General features: G+C 47.2%; 1 protein-coding gene across 1 annotated transcript; it reads right to left on the reverse strand.

Moving 5' to 3' along the window:
• Positions 1-1,997: 1,997 nt before the first annotated feature.
• Positions 1,998-17,767, reverse strand: eapp (e2f-associated phosphoprotein). The gene is made up of 6 exons (XM_056296160.1): positions 17,583-17,767; positions 13,507-13,688; positions 12,497-12,607; positions 10,489-10,603; positions 8,227-8,358; positions 1,998-3,752 (listed from the first exon to the last, which is right to left on the reverse strand). Exons 1-6 carry the CDS (start codon positions 17,660-17,662, stop codon positions 3,455-3,457), a joined length of 918 nt encoding a protein of 305 aa, XP_056152135.1. The 5' UTR covers positions 17,663-17,767; the 3' UTR covers positions 1,998-3,454.
• Positions 17,768-21,832: the final 4,065 nt, after the last annotated feature.

Genomic DNA, 21,832 nt, shown 5'->3' on the forward strand with positions numbered 1-21,832 from the left:
CAATCCAATGACAGAACATGTCCCCTCTACTGAAGTGTCCTTGATCAGTAAATCCCTATCAGTGCACATCATCATGACCTCTGACCTTACTGTGGATTGGGGGGGGGATATATATAACTTTGTTAAAATGTTAAAAGAAACAGTCAACGGTAGGGAACGTGCTCAACAAATAAGGAGCAAATAATCCAGCAAGTCAAGTAAATTCTTTATGAGATTATGGCGTGAAACAGACTTGTACCGTCTATTAAAGATTTTACTTGAATCACTGGAGATAGTATATCTCGACTACTACTTCACGCTGCTCCCGTTTGGGGGCGCCACAGCGGATCATTCGTTTCCATCTCTTCCTGTCTTCTGCGTCGTCCTCTGTCACACCAGCCACCTGCATGTCCTCCCTCACCACATCCTTATACCTCCTCTTTGGCCTTCCTCTTCTCCTCTTCCCTGGCAGCTCCATATTCAGCATAGAGATATACGTATATGTAATGGAACGGTTTCCTTTACTTTTAGAGCCTCCCTGCCACTAGGGGCATAGTTCCATTGTCTTGAGTCTTTTGCCTTCTAGTGGCCTAGATAAGTACCGCAGTTTCAGCTACTTCCTTTTCCTGTGACAACAAGAAAATGAATGGTGTGACAACACAGCAATATTCATGCTCCATCATCAGCCCTCACCTAGTTTCTACCCCTTTGAGTGGCGATATCTGGAAGTAAAGCTATTATCCATCATGGCTAGAGTCTTCATTTTGAAGTATTTTTTACATATTTGCTACAGTTTGTATAATTGTGGTGCCATGTATGGCAGCACATTTTAATGATGGCATTCGGGCTATAGCTTTGATGCTAGCATAAACACAGTGTTCAGTGCTATACCTGGTTAGCTACAACTTACATGTTATTCCTGCAAAGAAAATGTTAGTTTTATACTTACCTTTGTTTCCTGAAACATAGAGGATTAGTTATCCTAACTGTAACTCTAGACTGAGTAAGCTATTTTGAATTGTATAGTGATGTATGCTTCTGTTTGTTTGTTTTCAGTTTCACACTTCCTGTTATTACATCCCGTCCTGGTCTGTTCCTGGGAGGATACGGTGCAAGGCCGACTTTAGCTGGCTGTACAACCTCATACAGGACAAGACTCACACTGGGTGTAGCAGTACTATATAATATTACACATTGGACCAATAGAAAACAATGGTGTTACAGGATTATCCACGTCATTAAGTTATTTGTCTGACTTAGTTCATGTTTGCTCCGTTCAGCCACCCTGGAGAAATGCGGTCTTGGTCTGACGGGTGTGGACCCCCCCAGAAGAGCCAGGGGAAACCTCTGGGGCTCAAGTCTCCGCGCACAGCCAGTCCCCGGGTTACGGACGCTCGACATACGAACGCCCGTACTGAAGAACCGACCTCGGTAAGGCCTGTTATGTTAAAATAAAGCCTTACACACAGTGGTTCCGACTAACAAACAGGCGCCATGAAACACTGCGCTCTGTAAGCGGCTCAGGACCCGAGGGAGGACGCCGCCGCCGCCATTTAACACTGCGCTCTGTAAGCGGCTCAGGACCCGAGGGAGGACGCCGCCGCCGCCATTTAACACTGCGCTCTGTAAGCGGCTCAGGAGCCGAGGGAGGACGCCGCCACGCCGCCGCCATGAAACGCTGTAGTGTGCGTTGTTTCCACGTCAGTGTTGCGTGTTTTACCTTCATGACGCATAAATCTGACGCACCGCAGAAGAGCAAAACCACGACGACTGAAACCAGGAGCGGAAATAATGAAGCGTTCAGAGGCGAAACACCCTTGTTGTGTTTTCACCTACCCGGGGAGGCGCGGAAGCGGAGGAGGCGCGGAAGACGCGGAAGCGGGGAAGGCGCGGAGGCGGGGGAGGCGCGTTAGCGGGGAAGGCGAGGAAGCGGGGCAGGTGAGGAGGCGCGGAAGCGGGGGAGGCGAGGAGGCTCTCGTTTCTGGCGTCAAACGGCCTCGTGCGGGCACGGGCGGCTGTGGGAGGAGTTTGAAACGTGAGACGTGTTTCTGGAGGGTTCTCCACCGGGGCACATCCTCCCTCTCCGTTAGAAACACGGTGCCTTACTACAACCAGTATCACTACTGCACTCTTGTGGTAAGACACACCGCTTACTGAGACAAACGTCTGACGAAGTGACGCTAGGTGTGAACTGTACGTACCTGTTCTGACTTACACACAAAGTCGACATAAGAACCGACCCCCAGCGGACCGGGTTCGTACCTCGGAGCCTTCCTGTACTGAACACTTTCCGACTGGAAAATGAAGCACCTTGCAGGGAGACCGGCATGCCCTGTCTGAACACGTGTTAACATGGCGCCTTTAGGCATAACCGAAGAGGCGTGGCTTAATGAATCCAAAGCTATTGGCTACTGCTTCCTGACGTCACCGCGCTACCGTTACCGCTCACGTCCGCCGACACGATAACCGACCGACAAACGTGGATTAATATCACAGTTCGGTGAGTGTTTTGACTCCATAACTCACAGCTGTTAGAAACCAGAGTAAGACGCAGGTAGGTGGACATGACGGCTTTATTTCAGGGTTTTAAACGTGAGCGGCCGGTAGCGCGGTGAGGTTCGGCATGGATCCAGTTATCACAGCTCTCATACGTCGTGTCGAGAGAGGGCTGCTGGCTGGCTGGCTGGTCCGGGCCCAGATTGGTTTAATCCGTCCCTGTGTGGAACCCGACATGCAAACGGACCGGCGTCTCCGTGTCCACCGGCACCGCTTGTCGTTGGACACCATCTCCAGCCAGCCACAGAGCTCTCTCGAGTGGTCGCAGACGCGCTGTTTTGGCCTCTGAGTTTCTCCGTGGTCACATTCCAGCTCGGACCACAGCCTGTCAACAGGCATGTTCAGATGTCGGTGTCAGTATCGCTTTAAAGCCCCACGACAGCATTCAGTGGCCCAGCACAGCTGCTTTCCGAGACACGCTCAGCACCCAGCCGCTTTGTTTTGGGATGTGGATGTGGACTTTTAAACAGGAAACGCTGAAGGCATGCAGACAGAAGCTCCCTGGCCTTTCAGTATCGTGGGCAGCGGCTGATGAGGACCTCGTGTCTGTCAAGTCATTCTGCTCACCGTTCTATGAATAGAAGTAATCTGTTCTTCAAAAGAAAACAGCTGTAACCACATCAATTTGTGTTTTTAACAAAAGCAAAGACCATGAAAACCACTTCAACCCCCATTTCAACAGAACATTTACCAGTTGAAGCTGCTAAATACATACTGGTTTATATACAGTCCACTTCTGTACATACAATACTTATGGAGATGAACTCTGATGTCGGGATTCACTGCTCACACAACTCATGCCATTTGGTTTTGCTTGGCAGCACTGGTGGAAAGTCAAAGGTCAGCTCACATGATTGGAGTTCAGTAAGGCGACAAGGGCTCCAGACCAGTAGGGGGAGACACTGGTGGACAGGATGCATCAGCAGTGGCTGGCCAGGATGTTGAAGAAGTGGTAGACCTCCTCCTTATCAAAGACTGCCACCTCTGTAGAGCACTCGGTGCACTGGACCGGGTGGTACACATCTTCCTCCTCCATTCCCCTTGGTATCGGGTCCGACGTCTCGTCTGCTGTGGTAATCTTTTCTTTCTCTCCTCTTCTCCTCTTCCTGCTCCTCTTTTTCTTGTCATTCTGTTCTTTGTAACGCAAAACCTCATCTCTCTTCACCGAGCAGTTCATCACAAACATGGCGCGGTACTGGGTCCGGTACTTCTCATGTCTGGTCGGGAGAAAAATAAAACACAATATTTAGTTCCAGTGTCTTTTATGTACATTTCTAAGAAATCCACTGCTAGGCTACGATAGAAAGCTGTCTATCACTGCCTCCTTCTTACATAATAATAACTATGTTCTTCTTTCAGCTTGTTCCCTGTTTCTCAGGGGTCGCCACAGCAGATTTTACAGTTTCTACTGGTACCCTGTGAGAGCACAGCACCAATGGAGGCTGCTGTTAACCCGGGCCTCGGCTGATCCCGTATGGAGCCTCGACCTGTCCGGTATGGTCTTGTCAATTCACAAACTGATTTGGCAAAATTTTACATCGGATTTCCTTCTTGACACAACCACTAACCCTACGGACGGGGCACAGGTAACGCGCTTGATGGCATCCCAGTATTCATGGACTTGCACCCATGCCTGTCATATTATATTAATAATAACAATAAATAATAACTAGACATGCAGGCAGGTATTAAGAGGGTCCAACAAGCCTCCTGCGCAAGTCGCACCCAATGGCCTGGATTCCATGCAAGTCGGATCTGAAGGCCCACGGGCCCAATGCGAGTCAAGAGCAGAACAGAGGGAGGCTTGGGGGGAGGGCGGGGTTAAAGTTGTCGAGGAATGAGGTTAAGCTTTAAACATGGATGGATCGCTACAGGCTCTGATAAGTTTGGGGAGAGAGTTCCAGAGGGAGGGGGCAGCTATGGAGAAGGCTCTGTCACCACAGGTCTGGTGCAAGGTCCTTTGTGGTATAAACAGGAGGTTGGCATCGGAGGAGCGAAGGCTGCGGGAAGGAGTATGGTAGTGGAGCAGGTGTGAGGTAAGAGGGGGCCTGGTTATGGAGGTCTTTGTGAGTAAGGAGAAAGGCTTTGAAGTAGATCCATTATGGGACAGGGAGCCAGTGGAGGCTCTGGAGGACAGGGGTGATGTGGTCATGGGAGTGGGTGAGCAGCAGAGCTCTGGAGGTACTGGAGTTTGGTTAGGACATGGGATGATGAGCCATAGAGTGCTATTGCTGTAGTCAGTTCTGGATGTGATGAAGGCATGGACCGCAGTTTCAACAGCAGAGAAAGAGAGTGATGGGTCTCGGAGACGAGCTGTTTTTTAAGTGGAAAAGGGCAGGTGATTTGATTGATGTGGTGTTCAAAAGAGAGGTTGCTGTCAAAAATTATTCTGAGGTCTCTCCTCATCATGTCTGTGAATGTTCTCATTCATCCAGGTCATGGTTATCCAAAGGAGTTGAATCAAGTGCAACTGGACTTGGTATATATCTGTGAAGACGTTTCGCCTCTCATCCAAGAGGCTTCCTCAGTTCGTGCCTTTCTGACTAGACCAAGCTAGTCTGAGGGTCCCTCCTCATCATACTCTTCATATATGTTATAATTCCATTGTAATTCTGGTGGCGCAGTGGTTAGCGCGGTCACCTCACAGCAAGAAGGTCCTGGGTTGGAGCCCTGGGGTAGTCCAACCTTGGGGGTCGTCCCAGGTCGTCCTCTGTGTGGAGTTTGCATGTTCTCCTGGTGTCTGCGTGGGTTTTCTCTGGGGGCGCCGGTTTCCTCCCACAATCCAAAGACATGCAGGTCAGGAGAATCGGCTGTACTAAATTGTCCCTAGGTGTGTGTGTGTGTGTGGGCCCTGTGATGGACTGGCGGCCTATCCAGGGTGTCTCCCCGCCTGCCGCTCAATCACTGCTGGAATAGGCTCCAGCATCCCCGTGACCCTGACAGCAGGATAAGCGGTTCAGATAATGGATGGATGGATAATTGTGTTATCCTCCTTCAATGTTGTATTGTGTAAACACAACATCATTGCACGTTGTCTGTCTTAGGAGAGAGATCCTCCTCTGTTGCTCTCCTTGAGGTTTCTTCCTGTTTTTTCTCCCTGTTAAAGGTTTTTTTTTTTGGGGGGGGGGGGTTGTCCCTTATCCGAAGAGAGGGTTCAAGGACAGGATGTTGTGTTGTTGTAAAGTCCACTGAGCCAAATTTGTAATTTGTGATATTGGGCTATACAAATAAAATTGACTTGACTAGTTTGCCTGCATAAGTCAATCCCTGTGTACATCTGAAGACTGTTGTGTTGTTGTGTTGTTATTCTATGTTAACTACACTGTTAGAGCCACAAAACCGGAGTTACATTCCACGGACATGCAGACCTACACGGCCAGTAAACACGATTCTGATTCTGAGAGAATTAAATCCAGTGTTTTAACCCTTGTTGGCTTTCAGGTTAGAGCTGGATTCAAAATGATGAAAAAAAACAGAACTTGAATTAGGGATGCACCGATACCAGCGTCGGGGATCGGTCCGATACTGTGCGCGTGTACTCATACTCATAAAACTGCTCCGATACAACAACACCCGATACCACTTTACAGCAGCGTTACATTCACCTCCCACTTGAGCAGGTAGGCGGTGCAGGAGGAGCAACGTCAGCCGTGTGGAGATATTTCAAAGTAAATGACGGTGACAAAAGTAAAGCCGACTGCAAACACCCACCCTCGTACTGCATGTGTTTGCCAACTGCATCTCTCCAGCTGGCAGTCTCAAAGGAGACGCCCAGGCCGAACCACTGCTTTTTCCCCACACACACAGAGACGCATTCATGTGGCGAACACAAGCCGACTCCGCCCCCTCCCCAAGACAGCGTTGCCAATCATTGCTGCTTCATGGAGTCCGGCCATAGTCGGATCTGACGAGACCGAGGCGCGAACCCCGGTCCCCAGTGGGCAACTGCATTGACACAAAGCCGATGCTTACGCTACGCTACACCACCGCGGACAACAAAAAACTAGCTCTTTCAACACAAGCAATTTGATAAAACATCTGAAGAAGCAACACGACGCCAAGTTCAAGGCGTTTGCTAACAGCAGCGGGAAACGGCAACAACCAACTTTGCAGCAAACGCTGGAGAAGCGAGAGAACGTGTGCAGAGACAACCCGCGGGTGGGGAACAGAACAGCTGAAACATGCAGCTGAATGTTAAAAAGTCAGTAACGACAATCTGTTACACTAAAAAGTGTGGTCATATTTTAGTGAAATGTGTGGCAATGCCATATTTAAGAGAAGTGTTGAATGTTAAAATCTCATTATGACAATTTTGTTACACTTAAGTGTGGTTATATTACAGTGAAATGTGTGACAACGCCACGTTTAAGAAAAACCTATAGCCGGATGTTCAAATGTCAGTAACGACAGTTTGTTAGTCAGAGAATGAACAATGTCTGATGAAAATAAAACACATTTTCACAGTAATTGTAAGAAGTGTAATGGCATTATTAAGTACTCATATCGGTACTTGGTATCGGCAAGTATTCAGATGCAAGTACTTGTACTTGGTCTGAAAAAAAGTGGTATCGGTGCATCCATAACTTGAATTCCAAAAAATATTTAGACCACAATCATTTTTTCATTTTGATACCATGGATGAATTTAGTTGGTTTTAAATTGTGGATGTCTCATTTTGAAAGGAAGCCAGACCTCAACAAGATAATGTCTACTGAGAAGGTAATGTCTACTGAGAAGATGTCTGAGAAGGTAATGTCTATTGAGAAGATGTCTAAGAAGGTAATGTCTACTGAGAAGATGTCTCAGAAGGTAATGTCTACTGAGAAGATGTCTCAGAAGGTAATGTCTACTGAGAAGATGTCTGAGAAGGTAATGTCTACTGAGAAGATGTCTGAGAAGGTAATGTCTACTGAGAAGATAATGTCTACTGAGAAGATGTCTAAGAAGGTAATGTCTACTGAGAAGATGTCTGAGAAGGTAATGTCTACTGAGAAGATAATGTCTACTGAGAAGATGTCTGAGAAGGTAATGTCTACTGAGAAGATGTCTGAGAAGGTAATGTCTACTGCGAAGATGTCTGAGAAGGTAATGTCTACTGAGAAGATGTCTGAGAAGGTAATGTCTACTGAGAAGATGTCTGAGAAGGTAATGTCTACTGAGAAGATAATGTCTACTGAGAAGATGTCTAAGAAGGTAATGTCTACTGAGAAGATATCTAAGAAGGTAATGTCTACTGAGAAGATGTCTAAGAAGGTAATGTCTACTGAGAAGATGTCTGAGAAGGTAATGTCTACTGAGAAGATAATGTCTACTGAGAAGATATCTAAGAAGGTAATGTCTACTGAGAAGATGTCTAAGAAGATAATGTCTACTGAGAAGATGTCTAAGAAGATAATGTCTACTGAGAAGATGTCTGAGAGGGTAATGTCTACTGAGAAGATGTCTGAGAAGGTAATGTCTACTGAGAAGATATCTAAGAAGGTAATGTCTACTGAGAAGATGTCTAAGAAGGTAATGTCTACTGAGAAGATGTCTGAGAAGGTAATGTCTACTGAGAAGATGTCTGAGAAGGTAATGTCTACTGAGAAGATGATGTCTACTGAGAAGATGTCTGAGAAGGTAATGTCTACTGAGAAGATGTCTGAGAAGGTAATGTCTACTGAGAAGATGTCTGGCAAGGTCATGTGTTACCTTTGGCAGTCCAGGCACAGTGTGGTCATGCAGGCTGGACAGTTGAGAATGGCATCACTGCTTGGTAGAGCCTGAGGCTGGCCGGGTCTGGACCGGACCGACGCTGGAAGTCGCCTTCTGCTGCAGCTATATCTGGAGGAAAGGAGGAGAAGTACGCAGCATGAGGGATGTAAGACATATAGTAGTGAGATAAGAGACATACAGTACAATAAGCCTTTGAGAGAAACACCATGAGATGCACCAACCAAACACCGAGCTGACAACGTCCCCACCGACACAGCGGCCGGGGAAGAGGAGAAGTCCCACATTAAACAGGCCCTGGTTAAGTGTGGTTATCCTAACTGGGTGTTTGTCAAAGCCAGGAAGACGCCCAAACAGTGCACCAGTTGATCGAAGAGAGGAGAAGGACAACAGCTGTCTAAGCGTAAGCCAGTGGTGATTCCGTATTTGGTGGGAGTGTCGGAAAAGTTGAGACGCGTATTTTCCAAACCCTGTGTCTCAGTTGCTTTCAAACCCCAAAACATGCTGCACCAGAAATTGGTCCACCCCAAGGATCAGGTCCCCCGACAAAAACAGAGCAATATAGTGTACATTGTGCCGGCAGGATTGCCGTGACTTGTAAAAAGCAGCCGTCCATAAGCTGCTCACCATTCACAGCCCATGAGTTTCTAGACTTTTCCTGCAATAAGGTTGATGAGATCATAAACAAAATTAGTTCTTCAGCTCCAGCTACTCCTGCACATCCTGTCTTACCAAATTCATATCTATACAATGAGTCACTGACAGTCTTATTACAGCTTTTGAGACGCTCTCTCTTGATACTTTGACTAAGCTCGTGTCAGCTTCTAAACCAACTACTCGCCTACTTGACCCTTCACCAGCAAAACTTTTTAAAGACCTCTGGCCTTTCCTGGGACCTACAATAATAGATGTTGTTAATTTATCACTTACTACTGGCATTGTTCCCAGCAGTTTTAAGATGGCTGTGGTTAAACCTCTACTTAAAAAACCCCATCTTGATCCAGGGTCTCTTAATAACTACTGCCCAGTCTCTAATCTTCCATTCTTCTCTTTGTTTTAAACTAATATTTATTGGAATTTTGCGCTTTACAAATCACAGCATCAACATATGAATTAAGTATTATAGGTATTATCCCCATTCCTCCCCTGCTCCCTAACATGTCTCCAACCCCCCCAAACATACTCCCAAATGACATCAAGTACAATATACGACAGACATAAAATGACCTCATTTACATAAACATAGACAAGGGAAAAAAATTACACTCATTTTTAAACTGATTTTTAATTAGACTGCTACAGTTCTGCTCCAACCAAGAAATGATGAGGTTATGAACCATCCCAGTCTGGTATCTGGGTCAGGTTATCATAGTAGGTAAGAAACGGCCTCCAGACTCTTTACATTTATTTGCATTCCAAATGTGATTTGTTCCAGCGTCAGGTAAAACCTCGTCTCTTTAAGCCATCTTGTATGGGGTGGTGGCACCACTCTCTTCCAGCTGAGGAGGATGAGACGTTGAGCTAACACAGTAGTCAAGGCAAACACACTGCGCATCTCAGTCGACCACACTGCATCCTCTGGCCTCAGTCCAAACAGGGCAATAATGGGCTGAGGTACAGTTGTCATATTATACATGTCACTAAAGGATTCAAAGACCTTTTCCCAAAAGGTCTGAAGGCTTGAACATGACCAGAACATGTGACACCAGTCTGCAGTGGTGGTCTTACATTGATCACAGGTGGGATCAGTGTTGGGGTATATCCTTGCCAGTTTCTCCTTAGTGAGATGAAGACGATGAACTATCTTGAATTGTATTAGTCCGTGTCTAGCACAAGGAGAGGAGTGTACTAGGTCGAGAGTTGAAGTCCACTGGTCCTCTGCAAGACAGGCCTAGGTCTTGCTCCCACATTGTCCTCAGGTTGTTTAGATTACATGACCATCTCTAAAGTCAGAGGAATGTCTTTATGGTTTAGTCTGTCGTATTAGCGTGTATGTCAACATGCTAGTGTTCAGCTGACACAAATTCTCCTCAAACTTTGATAAACACCAAGTTTTTCACTCCTGTTGTCGCTCTCCTCACAGCAATGAAGACTTTTCATCTTTTTATTCATGTTTTGGTTGAATTTTAGTTTGATTAGAAAATCAAAGATTATCTGTGATTTATTGCTGGACTCCATTATTATGGCTTTCGCCACTGCCATGATGACAGATGATGTCATGAACTTTTGTATATTTCTTACCGTCTCCGGCGGGTGTCGACCCAGGCCTGGTCCCTGTCGTCCTCATCAGGGTCATACAGCAGCTCATCATTGGTCGGAATACAACGCTGTCTCTGCCTCCGACCGGTGGAACTGCCTTAGAAGGAAACCAAGAGTATAACTTGAAAATGGTAGAACAACCTGAACTGTCACTCTGAGAATGACTGCTACCACCATGGAGGCTAACCTGTGTGATACACAAGGTAACGCCACGGAGGCTAACCTGTGTGATACACAAGGTAACGCCACGGAGGCTAACCTGTGTGATACACAAGGTAACGCCACGGAGGCTAACCTGTGTGATACACAAGGTAACGCCACGGAGGCTAACCTGTTTGATACACAAGGCAACGCCACGGAGGCTAACCTGTGTGATACACAAGGCAACGCCACGGAGGCTAACCTGTGTGATACACAAGGTAACGCCACGGAGGCTAACCTGTGTGATACACAAGGTAACGCCACGGAGGCTAACCTGTGTGATACACAAGGTAACGCCACGGAGGCTAACCTGTGTGATACACAAGGCAACGCCACGGAGGCTAACCTGTGTGATACACAAGGCAACGCCACGGAGGCTAACCTGTGTGATACACAAGGCAACGCCACGGAGGCTAACCTGTTTGATACACAAGGTAACGCCACAGAGGCTAACCTGTTTGATACACAAGGCAACGCCATTCCATCCATCCATTATCCCAACCGCTTATCCTGCTCTCGGTGTCACGGGGATGCTGGAGCCTACCCCAGCAGTCAGCAGGTGGGGAGACACCCTGGACAGGCCGCCAGACCATCACAGGCCCCCCCCACCCACTCACCCACCTAGGGACACTGTAGTACGGCCGATTCACCTGACCTACAGGTCTTTGGACTGTGGGAGGAAACCGGAGCCCCCGGAGGAAACCCACGCAGACACGGGGAGAACATGCAAACTCCACACAGAGGACGACCCGGGACGACCCCCAAGGTTGGACTACCCCGGGGCTCGAACTCAGGACCTTCTTACTGTGAGGCGACTGTGCTAACCACTGCACCACTGTGCTGCCCAACACACAAGGTAACACATTCATCTATAAATTATGAACAAGTCTGAGAACGGGATACCCATATTTTCATCTCATTTCAGAAAAGAAAAAAAAGAAAGTTTGGTGACCGTTGTTCTGGCATTAGAAAGCCTCCAGTTACTAGATCTAATTCTGAGGATGGAACTACTGGACGGTGTCGACATGGGAACCAACCTGCTGTGAGAACAGATATTCTGATCAACAGGGTTCGTGCATTGACTTCTGTCAACTACCTTTATGGATTTGATTCAGCGTGAACCTGTCAGGTGTTTTAATTTAGTCTGTCGGTCTTAATTTGACCCAGTGCCTTCCCACATTGTGTATAGCCATCCCTTTTTTCCCTTTCACCCCCCCCCCACCCACCCACTTTTTCTTCCCAATTTTACTTGGCAAATTACTCCACTCTTCGAGCCGTCCCGGTCGCTGCTCCGCCTCCTCTGCTGATCTGGGGAGGCTGCAGACTACCACATGTCTCCTCCCATACATGTGGAGTCACCAGCCACTTCTTTTCACCTGACAGTGAGGAGTTTCACCAGGGGGACATAGCGCGTGGGAGGATCAGGCTATTCCCCTTAGTTCCCCCTCCCCCCTAAACAGGCGCCCTAACCGACCAGAGGAGGCGCTAGTGCAGCGGCAAGGACACACACCCACATCCGGCTTCCCACCCACAGACACGGCTTGCTGCGTCTGTAGGGACCAAGCTGGAGGTAACACAGGGATTCGAACCGGAGATCCCCGTGTTGGTAGGCAACGGAATAGACCGCTACGCTACCTGGACACCCTAGCTTTTTAACATCTGCCTCTACTGGAGACAGACAGGTGGCGAGGAAAAGAGAGGGATGCAATATAGGCTCTGCGTGACACACATTGTGACTGAACAATAACAAAAGAAATGGGACAATGTCCTGAGCATGGATTGGACTTACTCGCCGTGTCTTCTTCTTCTGAGTCGGAGTCAAAGTACACCTTGTCGTACAACTGAGGCTGCTGGAGGCCCGGCGTGGTGTCGCTTCGGCCCTCCGTGGTTCCCGAGCTCTCTGTCAGAGAACCAACAATTACCATGGGTTTATCTGAACCAGTGGAAATACACTTTTCCATCACCGCCTGATGAATTTAGAGTGGAAACCGATGGACCTCCTCCCTGAGTGTACATCACAACACAACCTGTCCTTCTGTGAATGTCCACATGCTCTTAAGCTGTCCACTCACACCTGATTTATGTTTTGCCCTGAATAACTAATGATTCTACTCTCAGAAGGTTTGTCTAGGTGGGCAGTTTACATGGCGGCATGCCATCTTAGACCAACACAGGTGGTATTATCTCCGCACATGTACCGGTATTTCAAAATGAATTGCAAATGATGCCTCCGGCATTACTGTTCAGGGCTAGCAAAAGAGTTGGTTTCACTATGCAGCGCAAGGTATGAAATTACCATGTGACCTCAGGTCAATGAAATTACCATGTGACCTCAGGTCAATGACAGTCACACAAGTAGAGGAACTGGACCAGTCATCATTCAGAGAACTGACAGGTTGCCAAGCTTTCAAAATCATTATGCAAAATGACAGCAGACAATTTATAATGCACATTAAGGACACGAAGGCTATTCAGCTTCATGATTAAGGATGACTTACTTACATGAGGTTCAACAGCAGAATAAGAACGCTAGAGAAAAATACACGCAATCAACAGTAATTTGGTGCAGTCTTGTAGTCTGTCATGCAAACGAGAAGTACGTGGAAAACTCAAAGGACAGCTGAGTAATGGATGTGGAAAAAGATCTCTAGAGCAGCTCACAGATGAGAGAATGTACACAGCAATATTAGAAAATATGATATGATGAAGCATTTAAAAAGCTCCTCTGAAATTAGACCTTCACCGGTATATGACAAGGCCCCCAGAAAGCTTTCGACATGTAGCTCCATTTCCCAGTACCTGCTACAGACAGTCCCCAGGAGCCCTCCATGGTCCTGATGGTGGAGCTCAGCTCAGCCTCCATCTCCTTCTCAAATTCATCTCCGCTGGATGACTCGCTCTCCCCGGTCAGGTACTCTCTGATCAATTTCCTCTTCTGGTCCGGAGTCCCGTTCAAAAGTATATCCAGCTCATCCTCTGAACTGGAAGAGACAATAGTTGGACTTTTTATGTTTTCTGTTTGTGTAATTTGTTTTCTATCAAAGTCTAATCAGATTTGATTTAGGAGATCAATTCAAAAGCAAATCCCCTCTTTGAGCTGTGAGTAAAATGGTTCTTGAAACTTGGTGGTTTTTAAAACATCTACTACTACTACTACTACTACTACATTCGGCTGCTCCCGTTAGGGGGCGCCACAGCGGATCATCTGTTTCCATCTCTTCCTGTCCTCTGCATCTTCCTCTGTCACACCAGCCACCTGCATGTCCTCCCTCACCACATCCATAAACCTCCTCTTTGGCCTTCCTCTTCTCCTCTTCCCTGGCAGCTCCATATTCAGCATCCTTCTCCCAGTATACCCAGCATCTCTCCTCCACACATGTCCACACCATCTCCATCTTGTCTCTCTTGCTTTGTCTCCAAACCGTCCAACCTGAGCTGTCCCTCTAATATACTCCTTCCTAATCCTGTCCTTCTTCATCACTCCCAGTGAAAATCTTATCATCTTCAACTCTGCACCTCCAGCTCCACCTCCTGTCTTTTCATCAGTGCCACTGTCTCCAGACCATACAACATAGCTGGTCTCACAAGTTCTTACCCAATCTTCATGTACCTATCAGCCCAATAACTCCCCCCACCCAATCCCACCCACTTGTTACAAGAGAAAAACACTAAGTGAAAGGCAAATAGGTACTCTCATTATACCTATTAACCCAATAACATTTACCACCCAAATTTTTCTCACTGGTGATTTAAAAAAAAAAAGTAAAAGGGAGAAAAATAAATGAATTTCACACACACGCAAAAAAAACCCCTCATTATGTTTTAAAAACCATGAACAAGGGCGACGTGCAGAACTGTAACAACTACAGAGGTATAAAGTTGATCAGCCACAGCATGAAGATATAGGAAAGAGTAATAGAAGCTAGGTTAAGAGGCGGAGAGGTGATGATCAGCCACAGCATGAAGATATAGGAAAGAGTAATAGAAGCTAGGTTAAGAGGAGGAGAGGTGATGATCAGCAGCAGCAGTATGGTTTCATGCCAGGAAAGAGCACCACAGATGTGATGTTTGCTTTGAGAATGTTGGTGGAGAAGTATAGAGAAGGTCAGGAGGAGTTACATTGTGTCTTTGTGGATTTAGAGAAAGCATACGACAGGGTGCCGAGAGAGGAGGTGTGGTATTACATGAGGAAGTCGGGAGTAGCAGAGAAGTATGTAGGAGTGGTGCAGGATATGTATGAGGGAGGTGTGAAAGTGGTGAGGTGTGTGGTTGGAATGACAGATGGGTTCAAGGTGGAGGTGGGATTACATCAAGGATCGGCTCTGAGCCCTTTCTTGATTGCAATGTTGATGGACAAGATCAGGCAGGGGTCTCCATGGACGATGATGTTTGCAGATGACATTGTGATCTGTAGTGAGAGTAGGGTGCAGGTGGAGGAGAGCCTGGAGAGGTGTGAATGACTGAATGAGACAAAGGACAGTGGATGGTGAGGATGCTAGGAGTAGAGGTGACGAAGGCATATGAGTTTAAATACTTGGGGCCAACTGTCCAAAGTAACGGGGAGTGCAGAAGAGAGGTGAAGAGTGCAGACAGGGTGGAGTGGGTGGAGAAGAGTGTCAGGAGTGATGTGTGACAGAAGGGTACCAGCAAGAGTTAAAGGGAAGGTTTACAAGATGGTAGTGAGACCAGCTATGTTATATGTTTTGGAGACAGTGGCACTGATGAAAAGACAGGAGGTGGAGGAGTTGGAGGTGGCAGAGGTGAAGATGATAAGAGTTTCACTGGGAGTGATGAAAAAGGACAGGATTAGGAAGGAGTATATTAGAGGGACAGCTCAGGTTGGACGGTTTGGAGACAAAGCAAGAGAGACAAGATTGAGATGGTGTGGACATGTGTGGAGGAGAGATGCTGGGTATATTGGGAGAAGGATGCTGAATATGGAGCTGCCAGGGAAGAGGAGAAGAGGAAGGCCAAAGAGGAGGTTTATGGAGGTGGTGAGGGAGGACATGCAGGTGGCTGGATGTGACAGAGGAAGACGCAGAGGACAGGAAGAGATGGAAACGGATGATCTGCTGTGGCGCCCCCTAACAGGAGCAGCCGAAAGTAGTAGTATCAGTAGTAGTAGAATCAGTAGTAGTAGTAGTAGTAGAATCAGTAGAAGTATCAGTAGTATCAGTAGTGGTAGTATCAGTAGTATCAGTAGTGGTAGTATCAGTAGTAGTAGTAGTAGAATCAGTAGTATTATCAGTAGTGGTAGTATCAGTAGTAGTAGTAGAATCAGTAGTAGTATCAGTAGTGGTAGTATCAGTAGTAGTGATAGTATCAGTAGTGGTAGTATCAGTAGTAGTGATAGTATCAGTAGTAGTAGTAGTAGAATCAGTAGTAGTATCAGTAGTGGTAGTATCAGTAGTATCAGTAGTAGTAGTAGTAGTAGAATCAGTAGTATCAGTAGTGGTAGTATCAGTAGTAGTGATAGTATCAGTAGTGGTAGTATCAGTAGTAGTGATAGTATCAGTAGTGGTAGTATCAGTAGTAGTCGTAGTAGAATCAGTAGTAGTATCAGTAGTGGTAGTATCAGTAGTATCAGTAGTAGTAGTAGTAGAATCAGTAGTAGTATCAGTAGTAGTGATAGTATCAGTAGTGGTAGTATCAGTAGTAGTGATAGTATCAGTAGTGGTAGTATCAGTAGTATCAGTAGTAGTAGTAGTAGAATCAGTAGTAGTATCAGTAGTGGTAGTATCAGTAGTAGTGATAGTATCAGTAGTGGTAGTATCAGTAGTAGTGATAGTATCAGTAGTGGTAGTATCAGTAGTATCAGTAGTAGTAGTAGTAGAATCAGTAGTAGTATCAGTAGTGGTAGTATCAGTAGTAGTAGTAGTAGAATCAGTAGTAGTATCAGTAGTATCAGTAGTGGTAGTATCAGTAGTAGTGATAGTATCAGTAGTAGGAGGAGGAGGAGGAGGAAAGAATTAACTGGCATGGGAAGTGATTACTGTTCTTGTTGCTGCTGTTCTTCGACCGTTTGTACAGCCCACCGTAACAGGTTGTGTTTATATATGTATGAGACCAGTTCAACTGGGCATTTTGTTTAAACATCAATGTTCTGTATGTAACACAGGTTCAAAAATCATTAAAAACATAAAAAAAACATAATGAGGTAAAACGCCTTTGGAAACAAAACCAAGCCAGTGATGGAAGAATTCAAAGCAGCAGGCTCAGAGTCAGGGTCCACATGAGCACACACGGACACACGAGCTGCGGTGTTGTGCTCCCAGCAGAACAACACACAAGAGAGTCAAACACACACAAGACAACACCGTGGAACCACTAGACACACACACCCGTCCATCATCTCATGCTGCTCTCAGGTGGCGGGGATGCTGCAGGCTATCCCAGCAGTCACTGGGCGGCAGGCGGGGAGACACCCTGGACAGGCGGCCGCCAGACCATCACACACACACACACACACACACACACACACACACACACACACACACCTAGGGACACCCTTAGTATAAAAAACCCAAGCGGCGTCACATTCTACCAACCGGCTGTCGGTTGCGCGGAAGCAGACCGTGGTAACCAGAAGCGCAGCTGCGCCAAACAGCCGCCATGAAACACCTGCAAGCAACTAGCAAGAAGCAACAAGCAACTAGCAACAAGCAACTAGCAACTAGCAACAAGCACAGCGGACGGCAGGGACCAGCGGAGGCAGGTGTGATGCAGACGTGGTGAAGTCAGTCAGTACAATAAGCATGTTTTATCACTGTTTGGAGAAAATAAATAGTAAACCATCAACGATAACAGATAAGTCCACGATGCTAATGCTAAGGCTAACCTTACTTAAACAGACACGACCAGGAACCGGTTCTCACCTGCTCCCTGCCCGCTCCTCGTCGCTGGGCTCTTCTATTTCATACGGGTCAAAGTGCTCGGCGCTGCTCAGCCCGCTCATGGTGCTGTGGAGACGCTGGTTTACAACTGCCGCGGCACCTCACCGCCTTCGTGACTAGCTAGCTAGCTAGCGTAAACGCAACAGGAGGAATTCTTCTTCTGCTTCTTGTCCTTCGGCTTCTTCCTCTTCTCCTGCTTCTTCTTCGTCTTCTTGGTGTTTATCGGCGGTTGACAAACGACTTGGTGCATTACCGCCACCAACTGGTATGGAGTGTGGATCAGAACGTCTATTACACTACTACTACTACTACTTTCAGCTGCTCCCGTTAGGGGGCGCCACAGCGGATCATCCGTTTCCATCTCTTCCTGTCCTCTGTCACACCAGCCACCTGCATGTCCTCCCTCACCACATCCATAAACCTCCTCTCTGGCCTTCCTCTTCTCCTCTTCCCTGGCAGCTCCATATTCAGCATCCTTCTCCCAGTATACCCAGCATCTCTCCTCCACACATGTCCAAACCATCTCCATCTTGTCTCTCTTGCTTTGTCTCCAAACCATCCAACCTGAGCTGTCCCTCTAATATACTCCTTCCTAATCCTGTCCTTCTTCATCACTCCCAGTGAAAATCTTATCATCTTCATCTCTGCCACCTCCAGCTCCTCCTCCTGTCTTTTCATCAGTGCTACTGTCTCCAAACCATATAACATAGCTGGTCTCACACTATTCCCTCAACAACAACAACAAAAACCCTCAAATCGTCTCAATCAAATGTAAGGAGCCCCTTAGGGCTCCGTACAAATTATTTACTCTAAGAAACTGAAACAAGATGTTACAACACTCAATTGAATTCTTCTGTAGAATATCTACTAAATCAAATTGTACTTTTATTTTCCTGAGATTTTGAGTCGGACGCCGCCTTTCTGCATCATATTTCTGACAACATGATAACATGCTCTATTGTTGCTTCTTGCCCACAGTAGTCACGTCTGCCTGGATTGTGTTTGCTTAATTTGGAAAGTGCTGTGGGGGGGGGGGAGCAGGAATGAGGAGACGGAGAGATCGCGACGAGTCAATTCCGTTTACTCGCCACACAAAACGACACCGATACAGCGCGATCTCTCCTGGCAACCAGCTGACCAACCGCTAGGCTGCTGCCGACATGGCTCCGCCCCGGAAACCCCAAGCAGTGCCTACGTCAGCACTCTGAATGTCTGCCTTAAAGGAGCAGCAGCCGCTGGTGAATCTACCCTCCAATGTGTATCGCCACAGTGTACTGTTCAGTCCAGTGTGTCCAAATCTGAGTCCTGAAATTATTGTCTCATCTCTCCTGTTCCTTCCTGCACACCTCATTTCTCCCACTTTCCTTCGGCCTGTGTAAAACCACCGTCCTTTCCTCTCTTCCTCCCATTGCTTTTGCCACCTTTCCTTCAGTCTGTGCTTAATAATGCTCTTTATTTCTGTCTTGCTTAAAGTAACCAACACATCAATGTGGTTATGTTTTGTAGCCTGCTTTGCAACCTCACCTGCTACTTCTTTTCCCTCAATGCCAACGTGTACCGCTACCCATAAAATGATACTGTAAGACCCATCATTTTTCCCCCCATTCTTTATTGACCCATAAATAAGACCCATCATTTGAGTTCAATAGAGTTCCGGTAGTTGACGTCACGTAATAGTCGACATCAAAACACCGCCATTTTGGCAGGAGAGCGCCAGCGGCTGCTAGCTAGCAGCAAGTCTCTTCGCCCGCTGCGTTTGTACAGTGAATATGGTGGACAGCTGTGGTGCGCCGGGATGCCAGAACAGTCGCGGACAAGTAAAAGGGAGGGCATTTTATCAGATCCCTAAAGATCCCGAAAGACGACATAAATGGATTACTGCCATAAAACCTGCTAGACGCGACCAGAAGAAAACTGAGCGATGGGACCCCCCACAAGTGTGTTGACGTGGAACTACTTTCTGTGTGTGTGTGTGTGTGTGTGTGTGTGTGTGTTAAGCGCAGGGATACTTCGTGACGTCATCGTTAGAGATGCGCCAGATAGGAAGCTCAGTCCAGTGAGCCTACAAGGGGACGTTATCGGTGTAGCGGTGTTGTGTTGTAACGTGAATAAAGTAAGTGAACGTTAGTCGAGACTTCGTCTGATTAACGCCGACACTTAACACCACATGGTGTCAGAAGTCTGGCGGACCGAGATGGCCCAGTTTCCACCGCCTGAAAGTTTGGATTTTACTCGCCCTGACAACTGGCTAGAATGGCGCCAACGCTCCAACGCTTCAGGGTAGCTACAAAGCCAAACACAGAAGAAGAGGGGGAGGAAGAGAAGTGGGGGGAGGAGGAGAAGTGGGGGGGGGGTGCAAGTCTGCACGCTGCTCTACTCGCCGGGAGAGAATCCCAACAGGTATTCAAGTCCCTTACCTTTGCACAAGGGGAAAGTCAGAGGGATTACGACACTGTATTGGCCAAACTTGATGACTACTTTGTACCAAGAGTTAATGCCATCCACGAGAGGGCTCGATTCAACCAGCGTGTTCAAAAGTCGGGAGAGCCTGCTGAGGAAGACGTACGTAGCCTGCATCAGTTAGCAGACACGTGCGGTTTTGGCGCTGCTAAAACTGGAAATATTCGTGACAGACTGGTAATGGGCATGGTGGATAAGGAACTGTCGGAGAAGTTGCAGTTAACATCTGACGTGACTCTTGATAAGGCAGTGGAGCTCGTAAAGCAGTCAGAGCAAATAAAGGGGCACGTCCCAGAGCAAGCAGGGGCCAAAGCAGCGGTGCCGTTAAATGAGACCGTTTCAAAGCGCGCGCAGCATGCAGACACGTGTTAACGCGGCACCGGAAGGAGAAATGGGGGCAGCGGAAAACAAGCGGCACAGCCACAGCACTGCAGTGGGAAAGCCACCAAATGCTACAGGTGCGGGAAAGCACACGCCGAAGGAGACAGGTGCCCTGCAAAGAAGGCTGCATGTCGTAATTGCAGTAAAATTGGACATTTTGCTTTCGTTTGCCGCTCCCGTGTAGTGGACGAGGTCACTGAGCCTCATGAGGGAGGAGATGAGAGTCAGTCCTACTTCCTCGGAGAAGTCACAGAGGTGTACGACTCAAACAGTGCATTGACAGTGAAGCTGCCACTACAAGGTATCACAGTTAACTTCAAAATAGACACAGGGGCAGATACAAGTGTCATATCAGAGAAAACCTACAACCTGATAGCAAATAGACCAAAACGGAGAAAGTCTGTGATAAAATTAGGCAGCCCAGGTGGTAAACTGAAATGCATAGGCCACTTTACAGCCACTACTGAGTGGAGGGGGCGACAGTTTAAGTTCAAACTGAATGTGATTAAAGGGCAGGACAGTCACATACTAGGCCGCAATGTAGCCATTGCAATGGGCCTTGTAAAACGCATAGAAGAAATCAAAAGCTCAGCACAGCCCAAAAGCTCCTGTTCAACAGAAATAGGCACACTGAAGATAAAACCAGTCAAAATAACCTTGAAAGAAGATGCAGAACCATACAGCATAACCACAGCCAGGCGTGTGTCTTTGCCGATGCTTCTAAAAGTAAAAAGGGAGTTAGACAGCATGCTCGCTAGTGGTGTGATAACTGAAATCAAGGAACCTACTGAGTGGTGTGCCCCAATGGTACCAGTGCCTAAGGAAAAACAAGGAATGTATAAGAATCTGTGTGGACTTTAAAAAGTTGAACAAAGCAGTCAGACGAGAAAAATACATACTGCCCACCGTAGATGATATTCTGCATGGTTTCTGGCAGATACCACTAGACTCAGAAAGTGCCAAGCTCACAACTTTCATGACCCCCTTTGGGAGACTTTATTTCAACAGGCTCCCATTTGGCATTACGAGTGCCCCAGAAATATTCCAACGAGAAATGTCGGTGCTTCTGAGAGATCAGGAGGGTGTGGCCACGTATATGGACGACATCCTCATTTACTCAGATACCATAGAAGAGCACAAGGAGAGACTCCAGCGCACTCTGCTCACGCTAAAAAAAAGCAGGGTTAAAGCTCAACCACGACAAGTGTCTCCTACGCCAACGAAAGCTCATCTACCTGGGACACTGTATCGATGAGAATGGCGTCCATCCTTATGAGACAAAGGTCCAGGTTGTCACTCAGCTAGAACCACCATGCAGTGTAACTGAGCTGAGGAGATTCTTGGGCATGACTCACTACCTAGGCAGGTATCTCCCACACCTATCTGAGGCC

Source organism: Lampris incognitus, chromosome 16 (genome assembly GCF_029633865.1).
Source record: "Lampris incognitus isolate fLamInc1 chromosome 16, fLamInc1.hap2, whole genome shotgun sequence".
NCBI lineage: Eukaryota > Metazoa > Chordata > Actinopteri > Lampriformes > Lampridae > Lampris > Lampris incognitus.